A 21,080-nucleotide genomic window follows, 5' to 3' on the forward strand; every position below is an offset into this window, starting at 1 on the left:
AGTTAAATATTAGCGTTTTAAATAAAGTGCCTGTTTATCTTTTGATCCATACTAGCGTTCTTGACCTCTTTCGAAACTAAACAGGTTGGTTAAAGCAAAAATAAAAACTATTACAGGTGCTATTACCTTTCTGGGAGGATTTATTACTGAAAACACAAATATGATGTTAAACAACAAAGTCACCCATCAAAATATGACTTAAGGGCTCATGATAAACGCAAATTATAGCTGATCAGGGCATATTACATAAAGGGGCGGAGTCCACATGCTGAGAGTATTCGAGGCATATCTAAATGACAAATGGTCTTATAAAACTGAAATATTATTGAAAACTGCTTAATTGTTTATATCGTTGCATAATTTAAACTATATTCATCACCTTCAATAGCACTTCAAACTGAACTGAAATTAAAAAGTGTAACTCTCTCTTTCAAGCCCACATATACTAAAGCCAACATAAACAAGTTCTAACTTGCTTGATGTTAGATTAGTTTACATAAGTTTGCCGTTTTAATCTAAGGCTGTCTCAGAATGCAATTTCTAATCAAGCATTTTAAATAAGATGTGAGCTATAATCAGTTTATCCTAAAGCTTTAAGAGCCTCTTACTAGTAGGCGTCCGTCCCTTCTTAATCCTGACAGAAAACGCTAAATCATCAGCATCATTCACTTGCACTTATCAAACGTCAGCAATCAAAACGCCACATGACCTAATTATGCCAAATAAGCCTGTATTAAAGATTTGTTGACTTGTACCTTTTATTGGACACTAGATTGGACACAGCATTAAAGCCCGTAATACAGTTCCGTGCAATTGGAAACCTGCACAGCATCTTTTGCCAATGGAAGAAAGAAGTACGATCCAATGTGACATCAACACTGCCAATTTACCCCAGCAAACCCGTTTAACCTTGGAGGCACAATACAGACACAGAGGACAAGATTCTCAACACAACACTTCCACATTTTTACTTTTTTCTGACAGTCGAGTCATCTTGGCAATTGCAGGAATTGCCCTCTCAGTTGATCCATTACAGAATGAATTGAGCACACTGTCTATTGGCACTCAGAGGCTCTATTGTTGTGGAAAAGGTCCATGGAGGGCCTCTGACCCAATGAGAAATCTCGCACAATCGCTTCCATTTTCCCAATGAAACCATTTTTTCTAAATCTAATAGCTCCATCTACAAGCTTCACTGGAGTCCAGACACTACATAACCCCATTAGGATCTGTGACACTATTTGAGAAAGCTTTCAGAACAGTCAGGGGAGGATATGAGATGGGACCATACAGAAGATGAAAGTGTGTTCACAGCAGTGCGAGAGAGTAACTTGCTAAAAGTAATGACAACTACGAACAGAACAATTTTGTAGTAGCTCTATACTACTATTTTCCCCTTTACTTTAAAATAATTTAGCAAGGATCCATTCAATTCATCAAAAGTAAATACATTTAAAATGATACAAAAGATTTATATTGATCTTTTGTACTTCCATTCATTAGAGAATCCTGACAAAACATGAATCACAGTTTCCACAAAAATATGAAGCAGCACAACTGTTTTCAACATTGACAATAAGAAATGTTTCTTGAGCACCAAATCAGGATATTAGAATGATTTCTGAAGGAAACGTCAAATCCTTCTGACACTAAAGACTGGAGTAATGATGCTGAAAATTCAGCTTTGACATTACGAAAATAAATTACACTTCAAAATATATTCAAACAGAAATAGTTTTTTTTCTGTATTTTTGATCAAATAAATACAGTCTTGGTGAGCAAAAGAGACTTCATTCAAAATCATTTAAAAAAAATCTTACCGACTCCAAACTTTTGAATGGTAGTGTACATCAAAACAATACATATCTGTTCTTTGAGAAGTTCCATTCATTTTAGTGAATCAATTTACATGAATCAGTTAAAGTCTACAAAAAAAGTCTACACATACATATCTGCACCGTGTTTTACTGAAAATTTCAGACTGTATTTGTGCCAGATAAACACACATTCTAAAAAGAATTCGCTCTGTTAAAATGCTTTAATAGTTAACTAGCTTGTATAGTAGCTTGGGAGGTTAAGCTTTCAGTGTATAGTTTCCCCAGAACCGGTCCGCCCCAAGGGAATTCTGATGAGAAAAGCAAATTCCTTAAAATAACAGACTAATTGACAAAAAAAACAATCAATTGTAGTTAAAGGAAGACTAGACAGTCTGTTACACATTAGCTTGCCCTTTGCACATGGCCCCAGAGCCTCACAAAGGCTAACAATGGCTAGACACTGTCACACTTAACAACCTATTGCGTGACAATTACGCTTTCCAACACAAGCAGAACACCTGGAATTCACTTTTTAGTTTGCGATGAAATAAATGTCAAATCCTTCACATGTAGCTAACATGAGAACCATATAATTAGCATAACTAAATCTATGAACACAACATGAGCAGTCTGCTGCACCACAGGGACCATCAAGGAAGCTTTACAGCCGCTGAGAAAGCCTCTAACACGCTGCTTGCATTATAAAAAACATTAATATTGTGGTTTGATCTTATCTGCCAATTAGCCTTGAATGTCTAAAAACAGTGCCTAATCTAATTTCATTTAGGTGTTTCCATTATTTAAGATGACTTTAATTAAGGCTGATGACTAGATTATTTAAACATACACACAAAAACAAGGCTCTGTTTACACTTAGTATTAAGTTGCTAACATAGGAAGACCAATTAAAGCTGCAAGCAGCGATGAAAGGGCCCTCGCACCCGTGCCACCACCACCCAGTGGCTTTAGAAAGACACTTAAGTGGGCAATTTGCATTTAAAGTAGGTAAATATAGGAGGAGTATGTCAAAGTCAGTTACAAAAATGTCCTTTATTATGGTGATAATAGCATACTTTATCAATCAGCTAAGTATTGCTAGCATGTTTATTATGTTTCTAGCATGTTTAGAACAAAATGGCATATTTTAGTATGTGTCTAGTACTGCATTACAGGGTAACCATGTCACTTCCTGTTGCCAGTAGGTGGCGCTATGACTATAACTGAATATTGCCATGTCGATGTGTTTAGGGCAGGACTCTTAGTTTGGGGCAGATTGCTCATTGTATGCTTAAATTACAACAACTTTAGCACTTCTAGCATGCTTTAGCACTTAGCTAAGTGTTGCTATCATGTTTTAGCTTGTTTCTAGCATGTTACATAGTAAGTTTGGGGCAGATTGGTCATTCCATGCCTGAGTGACAGCAAATTCCTATTTAATTGCAGTAATAGCATGCTTTAGCACTTAGTTAAGTGTTTGCTAGCATGTTTCAGCATGTTTCTAGTTTGTTGCTAGCATGTTTAGCACTTGCTGCCTTTTTTTTATATGTTATGAGTCCACAACAGTGTTAAACATGTCACATCCTGTTGCCAGCAGGTGGCGCTATGACTATAACTGAATATGAGCATGGTCATGTGTTCAGGACAGAACTGTTATCAAACGTGTGAAGCTTGGGGTAGATTAGACATTGTTTGCCTGAGTTACAGAAACTTCCTGTTTCATGGCGAAACATCGAAATTTGTCAGGCTGTTGAGGACACGCCCTTCGACGAAAACTCAAGATCTTCGCAATTTAATGTCGCAAAGGCCTTAAGATTACACTCACCAAATTTGAAGATGATCAGATTAAAACTGTAGGAGGAGTTCGTTAAAGTACGAGGCCTGAAAATGGAAAAAACTGCACAAAAATCTGAGAGGAAGTTTAAAATAGCTGACTTTCTGTTGTGTTTAGGCCTATGCTCCAAGAGACTTTTTCGTAGGTATTAGGTCATTACATGTATGTACCGAATTTCGTACATGTATGTGGAACATAGCGGGAGGCGCACTCCTTTGAACTTTTATAGGTGGCGCTATCGAGCCATTTTGCCCCGCCCAATTCTGAAACCCATATCAGATGGTTTCGTAATCAAAGTTTCGTAAGTTTTCGATCATGTTTAGGCCCTCAAAAATGCGTTTCACTTCGGAGAAGAATAATAAGAAACGGAGCAATTCCAAGAGGGTCCTCTCACCATCGGTGCTCGGGCCCTAATAAACTGATTACAGCTCACATAGTCTTAGCTATCAAAACATTTCTACCATTAATTCCCAGGGGATAAAAAAATAATAATTGAAGTTCATTAAAAACATGTTTAACTTTTGTGACAACATGCCCCAAAAGTCACAATATACGGGGTACGGTGTCACAACGAAGGGCTTTGTAGCAAAATTTGAAACAAAATGTAATTGCAACCATTTTCAACATTGATAATAATAAGAAACTTTTCATATCAACATTTATGTTAGCATTTGGCTGCTGAAAATTCAGTTTTATACAATATATTACAATACAATATCACTATATTGCAGTATTTTTTATTGAATACTGTACATGCAGCTATGGTGAGCATAAGAGACTTCTTTCAAAAAAATTAAGAACATCTTACAAACCCCAAACTATTGTTTTGCCCATTAAATTTGTAGTTGCCCCAATAAAATGTGACAGCTTTGTGACCCTAAACTGAATTTCTTCCGCTGTGCCACTTCAGAATGACTTGGATGGGCTCCTAAAACATGATGTCCACTCAAAGTTGTAAATATAACAAGCTGTCTGAAAGATAAAGTCTTTTTTAGACACTCTTTTGAGATAAAGGCCATTTGGCCCAAGCAAACTAAAAATACTGTACTTGAACAGCACTTGAAATTCAAGCTGGAGACTCAACTGTTTTTTTAATCTTATAAAACCATGGTCCGAAGCTATTCATCATGGCTCTATTTGCTCATTGTGTATTTATACATGTTCATTTGCTTCACATGACAGTTTATTCTGTAACCGTGTTTCTAGATGTTTATCACGAAACCACACAAATACCAACTGAATGTTCTCAGGATTTACTTGGCAGAGGATTGCAATCATAAATTCAGCCTGAACATATGGACTAGCAATTCTGTGTTAAGTCACTCCTGCCAAAAATGTAACCTGCATTTATTGCGTCTCAGCACAAAGACATACTTATTAGAATACAGATGGTTCTATCCTCCAGCCACAGAGACATGAACATTTATCTGTCCTTCAACGTTAAGAACAAACCCTGGAATGAGGGGGAAAAGTCATATGAACGGCATTCACTGTCAAAAACAACTCAAGATCAAAGTGTATGCATCCCAGCCATTTATTCAATAAAAAGAGCTCATGTTTCAATAAGAAAAACACATAGTTCTAGGCAAAGTACATCAGAGTCCTTTTTGAACATCTTTATTTAATAAAACCAAATTAACTTACAACCAGAAGAGCTCATGGCATTTTCAACATGCCTACAAACAGCACCAAAAATAATTAACTTGCATTGCTATTTCTTAATAAATCAGAGTGAAAGGGACTTTCCACTGCCTTAACAGGAATGTAATATATCCAGCTTATTGGTGATGTATGGATAGTTAACAATTTGACCACTAACTGCATACTCAGATAAGGAACAGTATGCATTAGAGAAGAGCAATGTGCAGAGGTGTTTCTCTGTATTTACCTAAACTTGACAAATAACAGTTCTAAGATACCCCAATTAAATGTAGGTTAAGAAAGAATGTGGGGTATTTTTAGGGTAAATTGTTTGACAATCTCTTATGGATTTATTCTTTTAAGTTTACCAAGTCTGACCACATGTGCTGTATGAAACTATGATTATCTGTGCAATTACAATGCACAGAGAGAAGTCACAATTTAAATCATACCTCTCACTACCACTAATTCCTCAAACTGCTCAAATAAAGTTAAGCTACATTAAATGACCTTAAGCAGATCCCTATTTATATAATTGGAAAATTAAATGTACTCAACAGATGTGTGTACTGTTGATACTGGATGTATTCAGTGCTTCACAGGTTAGTTAAGAGTCATGGTTCCCACACCCTCTGACCAATGAACTTACAGGACATTTCCAACCATTCTTGATTTCATTTCACTCAACAGATAAACAAAAATTTAAGCTAGGGATGCTCCGATCGGTCGGCCTCAGATCGGTATCAGACGATAATCACATTCTATGACTCAGTCGGTAGTCATTAAGGGTAGGCTACATGACAACGATGTAATAAAAACTGTTTTTAGGATTTTTTTGCATACAGGTGACACCATTGTCAAAACAGTGCCTGTTCACACGGATCTGTGAAAATTACTATGAATTATGTATGCCAGGCCAGTAGTTGGCGATGTCACTTTGTAAAGAAACACTACGTGCATATAGACTGAACATGTAATACGTCACCGTTTTCATAAATGAGTGTTTTTGTAGTTTACACGGAGACGATTACAATATCGTTTTCTAAAACTTGCACTTTGAAACCCGTAAAAAAAAAAAAAAAAAAAAACGCCATTGTCGTGTAAATGAGCGGCTAAAACACATAAAAAGTTTTATGTTTTTAGTTGAAAATGGTATTGTGCAAATGGACCCTACATTTGGCCGATCTCACGAACCGATCGCAATTTGACAATGTAAAACCATAAAAAGTTGCCGCCGATGCACACGAGGCTTTCACGACAAGTTCTGCTTTGTAACTTTGCAAAACATTAGCAAACCTTTATCAATTCAAACGAGCCCACACACACACAACAATAACATGATGTATAGATCTTGAGAAAATCCTCGGCTAAAGCTACAGGACCTCCAGGAACCGATCGCATGGCGATCGTAGGAGTGTTTTCCAACGTCACTTGAAAGTTTAACCAATGGAAACTGGATCACGGGTATGGTGGGTAGGGACGATATGTAGAGACCAAATCAAATGTTTTACACACTGTTTTACAGCTGGAGCGTGCTTAAACTGGATCGATCGCTCAGATTGACAGATACTGATTTACCGTGCGCCATAGAATAGCAGCGCACAGCAGAAACAGCTGTGGAAGATCATCAACCACCAGCCAGGATCTTATTTCTTGTTGCCTGTTCTATGTATAAATATTTGTGGCGCTTACACATGTAAGTAGTTATTTTGTTCAGTAAAAGTTAGCCCAGATGCAGTTGACATGATTGTGAACAAGACCAAACTTGATTTTATGACCTGTCATATATACTTTCTAATTGTCATCATGTCAAGCACGAATAATAAAATAAATCAATAAATCGCATCACTTTTTTCTGGGGGTTTTCCAGCAGTGTGTAACATATAAACGTTTTCTTACCAAAAACGTATCAAATGAGACCAGGTACTTGATGAAACCTTGTTTTTTAATAGGCTATAATAAGCAATTACTTTTAAGTATGCCACTTAAAATCATGTGCAATCATTAAATATGCCTACAGGGTTTAAGTGGTTAACAGTGCCAGTCAACAGAGAGCTTACATATCACTTTTATAAAGCTTGAATGATCAGGATCGGGCGAACATGATGACAAGAAATTGGTAGTCGGCATCAGCTGCTAAAACCCTGACCCCGATTTTTAGCCAATAAAATTTTTTAGAGCTAACTAAAAGAAGAGAACAAATTCTGAAAACCACATCAATTCAAGACCGTGAGAACAGAGTCTCATGTGTATTGAAAAACAAACACATAAACATGCAAAGACTTGATTTAGTAGGCCATGCAGTCATCCTTCACACTTCCATGCAGTTTTGACAAGCGTGCAAAGTGAATACATTAAAACATCTCCCCAGAGACAGTGCTTACAACTGGTGAGGACCACACAACACTTACAGACAAACAAAAACCCTCACCAAGACTAGTGGATGACAAACAGACAGACAGGTGGCACTGGTTGAAAATGCATCTTTCTTTTTTTTTTGAGAGAGATGGCATTCTAACCGTCCGTTACCTTTCTGGTTACTAACTGACAAGCACCGATACCCATCATGCTTCTCTTCAGGCAAAGAGTGGCACTCCACGGGGAGGCGGCCCTCATCCAGGAGCGTCCAGCAACTGTCACGCAGGACCTCGCAGAAACTGCGACAGGGCAGTGGGGGTGGCAGTCCAGACGGGCCGCACCGCGGTGTCAACAGCAGGCAGAAAAACCATTCCAAACTATGATGGCAGTTTGACCGCAAAAGCCATGCCCATTGGGTTAAAACCACCTGAACTTCCTCCACGCTGCTTTGATTTAGAAAATTGGGCACCATGAAACTATCCACTCTCGTTCTGGTGCAAAATGGGAAATCAGGACCGACTGGCAAGCAGCGAGAGGATTCGACAACCGGCATGCTAGCTACAAAATACTCACTTTCAATGGTTAGTAGATTATCTGAGACAGAGTATTCGGAGGAATACAATGTCGAGTTATCATAATCATCATGCTCAGTAGAATTACGCCCATTTAAATGATTATATGTGCTAACATTTTTAACAAGAATGCTTTCATTAAACTGACTGTATGCTGGGTCACTGACGCTCTGAAGTCCATCCATCTGGTCCACTTTGGTCTCCAGCTTGAGGTTTCCCACATGCAAACTAGCATTTTCACCAGAAATACCTGAAACGTTGGTTGACGTAACATAGGCATCCTGTCTTTCAAATTGAGAAGATCCAGATCCGGATCCAGAAGCAAATTCATACCCATTTACAGATTCAGACTCAACCCCCAACCCGGACCTGGATATGAACTCTGATTCCCCCTCAAAATGACCTCCATTGTAACTGACCTCTTTTTCCACCTCAATTACGGAAGCACTTGTACCTGCTGTCCTGGTCGGTTCTGTCCTCGGTTGGGATGTGGGCCTTATGGTTGTCAGGTAGGCCGGTGTCTCCGTGCCCTTCGTATTCGAGTTATCATTCCAGAACCAGCCATGTGTGTGGCGTATGCTCAAGCACACCACAATAAAGAGGCACAGCCAAAACCTCAGCTCAGACATCACGTTCACTTCCAGTCAATTCAGCAATTCAAACAGGATCCTGACATGCCCTCTACAGTAATCCACACCACACACACAGAGACTCGTCCCTGGCTCACCGTAAAGTCACCACAATCAGCCCACAAGCCAGGGAGGAAAAGTTTAGAGGAGGAGTAACATATTTAAAAGAGAGCAGGGGGCTGCTTCGTCATTGGCCGAGCTTGGGACCTTTTCCTCCCCCGTAGCTCCATCTCCCCTTTGTCCTTGTGAAAGAGTGTCTCTGATGATAGATATTCTAACCAAAAATGCCTCCAAGGCGTGCTTTTGTATATGCCGGTGCTTCTAAATGCCCTCGCTGATGGAATTTAGAGTTGTTTCAACTTTTACAGCCTTTGTAGGGGCACACAAATTCCACAGACCCACTGTTACACAGAAACAAGCTGCTTAAAACACCTCTTAAGACATTTATGCTTTAAAAAGTTTTTTTTTGTAATTTGCTGAAGCTCTGTTTTTTTTTTTTTATAATTAAAAATGGAAATACTAGTGCTTGCAAAGCATGAAAATTTTTGATATTTAGGTAGTTTATGAAATGTTGCATCAGGGACACTTTACAGCGAGTTATCCAAAACAACATAACAGTACCGTTGAAAATTTCATGAGGTAATAATCAGTTATACACAAAGCATGCATTAAATTGATCAAAAAAGACAGTAAAGTAACTTTTACAAAAAAATATAATAAATCCATAAAATATTAAGCAGCAAAGCTGTATTCAGAAATGCTTCTAGAGCATCAAATCAGCATATTACAATGATATTTGAAGGCTCGTGTGACACTGAAGACTTTCAGCTTTGCCATCACTGGATTTTAAAATATATAAAAACAGAAAACTGTTATTTTAAATTGAAATAATATATCACAATATTACTGTTTGTACTGTATTTTTGATTCAATAAATGCAGCCTTGATGAGCATAAGAGACTTCTTTCAAAACATGTAAAAAATTACCGACCTCAAACTTTTGAACAGTAGTGTATATAGTAAAATTATAAATGTGATAAATTCTAAAAATGTTATGGAGTCTGTATGTTACGAGAGATAAAAAGATTATTGATATGAATAATCAGAATGCCTGAGGAATATCAATATGCAATCACTCTATTAAATATAGTTAACAAATGTTATAAAGACCAAACTATGCTACCTAGTTAGGACAACTGTTTCATTAAACTTTTTATCCTTCTTGATACAAACTGTGTTCCCTGTTTAGGAGAGACGTCATAAATCATTTCATAACTATGTCAATGAAGTTCACACAGAAGCCAGCTTTGAGCTGGAACTTGCTAAAAACTTGCTCACCTCCAGCATATTGGCTTAAACCAACCCCCAATACAAATCTTGTTCTCTGGTTTAAACTTACAATTAGCTTTGACAGTGGCGACCACATGTTCTGTGCTTCAGTTACAGAGTTATCCTGTGCACTTGTTCAGACAAGCCTACGGGAGCTGGTGACAGAGACCCTCCACATGCTAACTGACACTCTTTAAGCACTGTCAAACTACAAATATTTCTCCTGAAGAAATTTACAAATATGAACATATGCATCAGTGGACATTGTGGACAAAACCAAAAAACACCTTTACTGGATTACGTCTTATACTTTCAGATTTTCATGCTTAATTCAACATGTTAAATTCCAGAATTAATTGCAGAGTGTAAACTGTGTCTACGCCATTTTTTTCAGTATATAAGGTATGTGAATATACCATCGCAGATTCACATAATGCTATATTCCAAATAGTATCCAAATCCCTGAAAATGTTTTACATAAAGTCACTATTACTATAGCATGAAGAAATCAGAGCGCAGACACTTTTAAAATTACTGTTTTTATAATTGCAGGAGACACAACTATAAAAAAAAAAAAATAAGTGCACATTGTCAAAAAAATGTGTCAATGTGCTCTTCAGTCAGAAACAAATGAACTACAATTTAGCCGTGTTTCCACCACAGGATCTTTCCCAAGGAACTAAGGACTTTGGGGTGGTACTCTGTGTGTTTCGACCGCAGGAACCAGGATCTAAATGAAGTTCCGGACAAAAATTTCCCCTTCAGAAAGTCCCTGCTCATGAGGTAGTAATTTTTCAAAGTTCGGGAACTTTCAGGGGTTGGATTTGGGCGCTGAACACGCTGATTGGTTGAGTTCATGCAGCATTTTGATTGGTTGACTACACACAGCATTTATTTCCACCACCATTTTTAAAAGTCTGTTGCGATGGGTGCAGTAAGAGTTGTTTGCTATTCAAATCAACAATGGAGTTTAAAAAATACAGAGAGATGGACAGATGATGATGTTCAGGCTTTATTAAGCTTATATGCAGAGGACGAAAGAGTTCCTGGGACGAATTGTTCCGGGTAATTTTGGTGGAAACGCGGCATATGACTAAATACTGACAAAATTTAAAAGACAATTAACTATTAATAAAAAATAAAAAAAAGCTAAAAAGATACAAATAAAACCCAGTACTGGTCATTTATTTGTCTGGCTATTAATTTAAAGCAATCCACTGAAAAATAATGATTTAAACATTTTTTTACAGTACAAAGCTAATTTTACTATTGTGAAGTACTTTGGTTAAAAGTTGAGAAAAGTAAATAAAATAAACTCAAAAAGTCTAAAATCTTAATGAATAAAGTTTCACTCTTTGACAGTGCAGACATCTCAGACTAACAGTATAAACCAAAAGATACAATGAAGCTTTGTGTTGTGTTGTGTTTTTTCTTATTATCCTCAGAACTGAATTTATAGTAAGATGAGTCTAGGATGCATAATCACTCTTTGGGGTTTTGATGTGAACTGGATAAAAAGCTAAACCAGGGGATTTGGTTCAAAGAAAACTTTAGAGTTCTCTTCTTAAACAGTGAAAGGACACAATGAGGCATGCAGATATTTCAGAAACCTACAACGTCTGCCAAACCCCTTGAGGCACAATAGAGAAGTCAACCCCTCAGAACAATTCATCAATAGGCACAGCCAAAATCACTGGGGCAGCCCACAGTGAGTGTGGGAATTGCATTAACAAATGCTGAGCAGAATAGACAGTCCTCAAGAACACAGCGAATCTAGCATTAACTCAGCATAGCATTTAGATTTCAAATGGCCTCTGCTGGAAGAATTCTCATAGGTTCTGTGGCAAAACCTAGTGAGCAGCCTTGTTGTCTACTGCCTATGTAGACATCTACCTTCTGAGATAGCGTCCAAACTGAAATAGAACCTCAATTAGAACAATTTAAACAGACTCTTCTGTAGGTGTGACCAAAATTTCCTGACCATTAAAAAGTGCATTCTACAGTATATGGTATGAATCCGCCATGTTGGATTTGTCATGTGACCTACAGTGTCAGTTGAGTCGTTTCATTGGCATTCCTAACTCCTCCCCCATTGCCTCATGGGAGAGATGGTCCTCACTGCAGAACACGAAATCCAGGGTATACGTATACCTTACATATACCTAAACCTACCCATCTCCACCCCCTGATCCCTAAACCCACCTCTAAACCTACCAATCTCCACCCCTTAGATCTGGATCCAACTCCGCCCCCTGGATCTCATGTACTGCAATGAGGTGCAACTGTCATGGGATAGTAAAGTGTCCATTGGATGTACTCTTCGCCACACTGTAAAAAAATTCTAACCTCCCTAACTCAAAATTTTCTAGTGACTGATAACATCAAAATTTTTCAATTGGCCCAAGTGAAAATCTGTAAATTTAATTTTATAATTTACAGAATTTCACTTGGGCCAATTGAAAAATTTAGATGTTATCAGTCACTAGAAAATTTTCAGTTAGGGAGGTTAGACATTTTTTACAGTGCAACTGTTTTATACTGGACATACAATTTTTTTTCATATACACACTTTATATAGGAAGTATGCAACATCTTTGATTTTTTTATTGCCCATGTCGCTATGCATAATGGGATTGACTTCTACAAGGAGGATACAAGCAAAGCTACATTAGAACTTGGCCAAAAGAAGGTATTATGCTGCTTACCTTTTGGGAAAAGGTCACATTGAGAATTGAGCCCACAATTTCTTAAAATGCTGCCTATATAAACAACTTGGTTTTAGAGCAGAGCCCATTTGTTAACAAAGATTGGAGGAGAAAATCCCCCCAAAATAAATCGATTATAAGTAACCAAAAATGTTTTATTATAGAATTCTGCCAATTCCTACATGCAAGAAATGCATGAAGTTGATTAGACTGCAGGTTAAAGGAAGTACGACTGACTTCATTATTTTTTCTTCTCATTACACAGGAAGTAAAGGTTAATGAACTGCAAACACAGCTTTACCCACAAGGACACTGAAACACGAGCAGCCATGAGAACATGACATCAACACATGCTTCTTATTACCTCGAGCCAAAATGTCACATACATCACCGAAGCAACTAACAATTCAATAACTGGCTGAAGCCCTGCTGTTAGCTTTTACATAAGGGTTAATGCTAAACCTCATGATTCAGGTCACCCATGGGTGGGAATCTTAGTTTACAATTCTCCACGGTGACTCCCTCGCAGTCGTGACCTTTCTCGGCACACATTCAGGGCCAACGTGTTCTCTGCCATCAGCCAAAAAGATTTGTTTGGTGGATGAAAGCTGCACTCATCAGGATGTGATTTAACATGAATTTTAAAATTGAAGGCAGCTTTTACTCATTGCCATTACAGAACAAAAATGCTTGTGATGTTTTTCTTTTAGGGAGTCCCTCATTCCTTTATGACTGAACTGGGATATTCTTGTGCCAAGGGAGCCTAATGATTTGGAAAGTTTGGCATCTGAGCTTTGTTTTGAGGAAAACTTATATTAATCATACAACAATAACAGAAAAATAGGTGTCACATGTTAGTCTGAGGAGTTTGAGGTGCTCAGGATATATGGGATGTGCAGCCACAAAGGATGGGTGGCCAAAAGAAACAAACAAAACCGGTATGTTTTCAGTCACACTCCTCTGCAAACTCCTATGAGGAAAATGAGCTTTCCTGACATTTCCTGCCTCTCACTGATGAGAGAAGTGTCCTGGACATGTAATGTCCTTGGGTGTGTTTGAATAAAAAGATGGTTTGGACGGTGTTCATCAAATCTACATGGCCTCATATGTATCTTCAACTAAATTACCAAATGAATGCAATAATTGAAATAGATGAAAACTATACAGTGTACACTGCTGTTTAAAAGTTTGGAATCAGTCAGATTTTTAAAAGAAATGACTGCTTTTATTAAGCAAAGAAGCATTAAATTGATTCAAAGTGGCAGCAAAGACATGTATAATGTTACAAATATTTCTATTTCAAAATAAATGCTGTTCTTTTAAACATTTCTATTCAACAACGAATCCTGAAAAAATATATGAAGTTTTCCACAAAAATATTAGGTGTCACAACAACTATTATATTTTAGAGGATAGATAGATAGATAGATAGATAGATAGATAGATAGATAGATAGATAGATAGATAGATAGATAGATAGATAGATAGATAGATAGATAGATAGATAGATAGATAGATAGGGTAAAGATTCTTTAACAGTCACCTTTTGTGTTCAAAGGCATACAGCATATACAGTATATAAAATGACATACGGTCGAAAAATATACCATATAGGGTTTGGATTGCATTGAGGTGAGTAGGAAAACATTGTCAGATAATTGAAAGGATCTTGTGAATTTGAACAAAGCTTTCTATATTTACAGGTGACAGGGAACTTGTTGAGTGCATGTAATTAACTTGAGCATAGGGATAATAACAGCATTTCATCCTGTTTCCGCTGTCCACAGGCTTTCTTTTTAAATGCAGAGAGAGTCTGAACCTCTTACCCAAGCTGACATGCCAAAAGCAGAAGTTATGAGATGTACAAACAAGGTGTCCTTGATCCATAATAACACAGTAACAGATGTGACACAGGTTTACAGCATCAGCAGGAGCAGACAGAATAAAAAACTTGATTAAATATATTCTTTGGGTTTTTCCCACTGAGATTTGTCATTACATAGTCAAACAGCATTGAAGCAGACATTCATACAGGCTTTTTGAGGTCAATTTAAAGCAGTTAAAAATTCTGAACTGTTTACTCTACAATGTTTCACCAAAAAAATGTATGACGGAGGAAGGTCCATGGTCACACAGTCTCCCTCCCACCTGAATATAATGTTTACATGCTTTAGAGGGACTTACAAAGTAAACTCTCTCAAAATGATTTATTTTAGTGTGTGTTACTGATAAGGAAGAAACAGAATGTTTTACAGCAACAAAAAAAAAAAAACATAGCACAATATTATTTGCCATTACTGTTATTTAAAAGAAGTGCGGTTATGGGCTAAAATAATCATGCTTTGTGGCTCCTGAGCTTTGCAATGTTGAGCAGTGCACAGAGGCAAAATTATAGGATCACCTACTTAAAGGAAAAGACAGGTTTAGATCAGATTAAACTGAACGACAAATTACAGATTAGATTAATATGTCCTCTTAACACCAGCCAAAGGGGAAAACCTAGTGATCACATGCTGCAATATAGTGTAACCTCTCTCTTTCTCCCATCATTTCACTCTTAGACTTCGTCCAAGTGGCTTAGAAGTCAAACTGAGCACATGACCCACTTTAACCTCTAATTGCAAGGTCAGTCCTAAATGGACACCATATTGGACCACTTACAGGAGAATTTAAAAAGGGTCACATCACCTTCCAGTGCCCATAACATTTCATCATATGCCACTTCATAGGTCCATTATACCCTACATACGTTCAGACACAAGCTTGCAAAACTACAGTATAAAACCTGCAAATGTTCAGATACACAAGCTTGCAAATCTATTCCAGACAAAATGATCAAACCGATGAATATACAGTGAGGAAAATAAGTATTTGAACACCCTGCTATTTTGCAAGTTCTGTACTGTAGGTGCATGTCCACTGTGAGATACATAATCAAAAAAATAAAATCCAGAAATCACAATGTATGATTTTTTAACTATTTATTAGTATGATACAGCTGCAAATAAGTATTTGAACACCTGAGAAAATCAATGTTAATATTTGGTACAGTAGCCTTTGATTGCAATTACAGAGGTCAAACGTTTCCTGTAGTTTTTCACCAGGTTTGCACACACTGCAGGAGGGATTTTGGCCCGTCATTGTCATGTTGGAAGACCCAGCCTCGACCCATCTTCAATGCTCTAACTGAGGGAAGGAGGTTGTTCCCCAAAATCTCGCAATACATGGCCCCGGTCATCCTCTCCTTAATACAGTGCAGTCGCCCTGTCCCATGTGCAGAAAAACACCCCCAAAGCATGATGCTACCACCCCCATGCTTCACAGTAGGGATGGTGTTCTTGGGATGGTACTCATCATTCTTCTTCCTCCAAACACGTTTAGTGGAATTATGACCAAAAAGTTCTATTTTGGTCTCATCTGACCACATGACTTTCTCCCATGACTCCTCTGCATCATCCAAATGGTCATTGGCAAACTTAAGACGTGCCTTGACGTGCTGGTTTAAGCAGGGGAACCTTCCGTGCCATGCATGATTTCAAACCATGACGTCTTAGTGTATTACCAACAGTAACCTTGGAAACGGTGGTCCCAGCTCTTTTCAGGTCATTGACCAGCTCCTCCCGTGTAGTTCTGGGCGGATTTCTCACCTTTCTTAGGATCATTGAGACCCCACGAGGTGAGATCTTGCATGGAGCCCCAGTCCGAGGGAGATTGACAGTCATGTTTAGCTTCTTCCATTTTCTAATGATTGCTCCAACAGTGGACCTTTTTTCACCAAGCTGCTTGGCAATTTCCCCGTAGCCCTTTCCATCCTTGTGGAGGTGTACAATTTTGTCTCTAGTGTCTTTGGACAGCTCTTTGGTCTTGGCCATGTTAGTAGTTGGATTCTTACTGATTGTATGGGGTGGACAGGTGTCTTTATGCAGCTAACGACCTCAAACAGGTGCATCTAATTTAGGATAATAAATGGAGTGGAGGTGGACATTTTAAAGGCAGACTAACAGGTCTTTGAGGGTCAGAATTCTAGCTGATAGACAGGTGTTCAAATACTTATTTGCAGCTGTATCATACAAATAAATAGTTAAAAAATCATATATTGTGATTTGTGGATTTTTTTTTTTAGATTATGTCTCTCACAGTGGACATGCACCTACGATGACAATTTCAGACCCCTCCATGATTTCCAAGTGGGAGAACTTGCAAAATAGCAGGGTGTTCAAATACTTATTTTCCTCACTGTATTTGCCTAGTCTAAAGCCCGTGACACACCAAGCTGACGTCAAAGAGCTAGCGGCGACGAAAGCTGACTGTGTTGTTGCCTCTCGTTGGCTGTTTCTCTGCCAAAAAGCTGCGCTTGAACACACTAAAAGGTCTAAAGGCGACTGTCTAAGCTAGCACTTGCGTTCTGTGACTGCGTGTAAGTAAATATCCGTCTATATCAGCAGGTATCATTAGTCTATTTTCGTCATTCAAAAAGGAAACCCGAAACTAGGGCTGCAAATATAAAACCCGTAAACAAAGAAGCGCTTGCTTAGCATTTTGAACATCAATCACGCTGATCACTTTCTTCATTCCACTCGGCTTATGTTACTATGAAAATAATTGTGCATTCGATTGCTCAGGTAAGATGATGTAAAATTATAACAGCCTTCTGTCTGTACCGTCTTGACTTCTTTGCTCGCTTTCATCACTTTCGCTTTTATTCTCCTTGTTCGCTAAGCTGAACAGCCAGAGTTCTCTCCCTCACCGACGACCTGATGCCGAATCAATCCAGCGGCGTTTGACTAGAGCCAGCGGTGCGGAACACACTGAAAAAAACTGAGCAGACCGACGGTCAAAAACAGCGCGACGGCTTGGTGTGTCCAGGCCTTAAAGCTTCAGAAAAGTGCTGCAGTCAGTAAGATAATTGAGCGTGTAATCAGACCCCTGCCAAAAAGCCAGAGGACACTCAATAGCCCCTCTCGGTGTCCAGTGAACTTTCTATGCATTGTAGCTTCCTCTGATCTGTCCTCACCTTTCAGGTCCCCCGTCTATACATTGTCTCAGAGAACTATACATCCGATATAACATTATACCATACAACAAAATTAGTGAATCTGATATGGACTAAGGCTGACAATAGTTGTGGACATTTCAACACATACAAGTCCTTTGTGAAGGAAAGACAGTGGGACGAATTTAAACAATTTCTTCTTTAGCTGCATTTGAAAATGATTACATTAGTTAGTTAGTTAGTTAGTTAGTTAACCTTTATTTAACCACTTAAGAACAAGTTCTTATCTTCAACAAGAGCCTGGCAGGAGAGTTAAAATCTCCTGAAAGAGATACATTACAATACACACACATATACATTCATTTAAGGAAATCTTGAATTAAAGGAACAGTTCACCAATAAAAGAAAATTCTTCATTCTTTCTTCCTTGGAACATAAAATAAGTTATTTATCTTTTCTTATTTGTTTTAAGACATTTTAAGGAATTTTCATCAATTATTAAACCACTTTAGCAGAATTTTCAAGCTGTTTTTGTCCATTCAATGAAAACGAATGCTGGCGTCAAGTTAAATGGGTTAAAAACAACATTATAGGGTCAGAATATTTTGAAAGTATTTTCATTTTGGGGTGAATTATCCCAAAGTAAACACACAAAGGAAGTGTAAATGGATATAGAAGTTCAAGCTACCCATCATCATCTACCAACTGACCTACAGTTTGAGCTCTCTAAGGAGCATATGGAAGATCCATATGATGTGTTTTTACAGCTAAAAGGGGTTGTAACCCCTGCAATGGGACTCCATAAACCGAGGTCACCCTGAAAAAACAAATCCACAAGACCCAATGATGGGAAAGGCAATTCGCACAATAAAAACACCCTCAGCCCGAATCAACTACAAACTGAAACAAAAATGCACGTACACAACACAACAAAATCCATGTCCAACACCATTCTTGCTTTGTGTGCATGTAGGACCAATAAAGGACAAAAAAAACTAAACAAAGGAGTACAGAAGGATACCCCATCTTAAACTTCAAAGACTCAGTGACAATGACATGGAATGCATGGCATGCCTTCATGACACCAGCAGGCTTTTGTCTGGACCTCTCTGGCTCTCTGTCAGCAAGCGAGCCGCAGGAGAGCATTTACATGCTAAACACTGCTTCCTCAGGGACAGAGCTCACTCAGGGGGCTGCTTCAAAAAGTAATGAGTTTAGTTAAGGGGCATCTCTTGAGCGGAGGGTGGTCCTGGTTTCATTCTATCTCCAGTGACTGCAAGAGCTCCACTGATAGTCTTCCAGTGAGTCATGGTATGTGTCATCTAGCTGTGTTCAGTTGTATTGATTCTGCAGTTTTATTGTTCCTTAAGGTACTTAAGGTTTATTCGACATACTGGACTTAATTTTCATAGACACACAAATATAAATAACAGGCCCCAAACGTTACTTTGAAGCTAATGTAACAAAATATGATATAAAAATAATTTAGGAAAAAATAAATAAATAATAGGTGATTTTTGTATATATATATATATACAGTGCAATGCATAAGTGAATACACCCATGCTAAAGTTGACTAAAAAGAGGAATAAAAAATCATATTTTGGAAATTGAACTTAATGCCTTAATTTAAAAAATTAGGAAAAATCCAACCTTTAAGGACACCAATTTTCTTTGTGAATGAATAATGTATCGTAAATAAATAAATGTTCTTCCTTAAAATACATGGTGCATAAGTGAGTACACCCCTATGTTAAATTCCCATAGAGGCAGGCAGATTTTTATTTTTAAGTATTTAAAAAAAAAAAAATTTAGGATACTATGCATCCTGATAAAGTTCCCTTGGCCTTTGGAATTAAAATAGCCCCACATCATCACATAGCCTTCACCATACCTAGAGATTGGCATGGTTTTATTTCAGTTAGCCTAAAAGCTAGTTTGATTTGCATTGAGAGATGATCTTATGGAAAGTACCCCATGCCAATCTCTAGGTATGGTGAAGGCTATGTGATGATGTGGGGCTATTTTAATTCCAAAGGCCAAGGGAACTTTATCAGGATGCATAGTATCCTAAATTTTTAAAAAAAAAAATACTTAAAAATAAAAATCTGCCTGCCTCTATGGGAATTTAACATAGGGGTGTACTCACTTATGCACCATGTATTTTAAGGAAGAACATTTATTTATTTACGATACATTATTCATTCACAAAGAAAATTGGTGTCCTTAAAGGTTGGATTTTTCCTAATTTTTTAAATTAAGGCATTAAGTTCAATTTCCAAAATATGATTTTTTAGTCCTCTTTTTAGTCAACTTTAGCATTGGTGTATTCACTTATGCATTGCACTGTATATATGTTGATAAATGTATAGTAATATGTTTAATATATACACTGCCATTCCAAAGTTTGGGATTGGTAAGATTTTTGAAGTCTCTTATTCATTACTCTAGGCTTTAGTGTCACATGATCCTAAATCATTCTAATATGCTGATTTGCTGCTCAAGAAACATTTATTATTCTTATCAATGTTGAAAAATGTTGAAAATGTTTTTTTTTGCATTCTTTGATGATTAGAAAGTTCAAAAGAACAGCATCTATTTGAAATAGAGTCTTTTGTAACATTATAAATGTCTTTACTGTCACTTTGGATGCACCTTTGCTGTAAAAAAAAAAAAAAAGCCTTCAATTTCAGATAAATGTTTTTTTTTTTACTTTCTATTCATCAAAGAATCCTGAAAAAAAACTTTACACAACCGTTTTCAACTTTGATAATAATAATTGTTTCTTGAGCAGCAAAACAGCATATTAGCATGATTTCTGAAGGATCACGTGACACTGAAGACTTATATATACAGCCAACTTCTGTCTTTTGAAAAGTATGCTTTTACATGTGACTAAAGTGTCAAAAAACTTGTATGACTTTTAAGTTAAAAAATATATATATTTACCAAGATTATTAATGTAAATAACCTGAACAAATAATAATAATAATAATTTACAATTTTTATTTATGACTAACATTTCTCTCACTTTGTGTCTGGTCTTCACACTTACAGTATCATAAAATGCTGCACAGAATTTAGAAGAGAACCAGTGAATGTGTTTCCTCAGTGGTTAAATTCAATCCAACATAAATTTTCAATGCCTATACCTCCCTGAGCTGTGTTTTATGTTATTTTTAAATCGTAAAACTTCCAATTCTAT

At 37.4% G+C, this 21,080-nt stretch overlaps 1 protein-coding gene across 9 annotated transcripts in view; it reads right to left on the bottom strand.

The window, feature by feature from the left end:
• col18a1a (collagen type XVIII alpha 1 chain a) overlaps positions 1-21,080 on the bottom strand; it is an 86,092-nt gene that overhangs the window by 29,948 nt on the left and 35,064 nt on the right. For 2 of the 9 annotated variants that reach the window (XM_084420594.1, XM_084420593.1), the window contains exon 1: positions 8,368-8,962. The exons of 3 other annotated variants lie outside the window; for them this stretch is intronic. In XM_084420594.1, the coding sequence (XP_084276720.1) occupies positions 8,368-8,848 (481 nt within the window). In that variant the 5' untranslated portion in view covers positions 8,849-8,962. Of the gene's footprint in view, positions 1-7,818; positions 8,963-21,080 lie in introns of those variants that run through there. 4 more of the 9 variants (XM_084420592.1, XM_084420591.1, XM_084420596.1 and 1 more) reach the window with 2 other exon arrangements.

This window comes from Rutilus rutilus (assembly GCF_951802725.1).
Source record: "Rutilus rutilus genome assembly, chromosome: 10".
In the NCBI taxonomy this organism is placed as follows: domain Eukaryota; kingdom Metazoa; phylum Chordata; class Actinopteri; order Cypriniformes; family Leuciscidae; genus Rutilus; species Rutilus rutilus.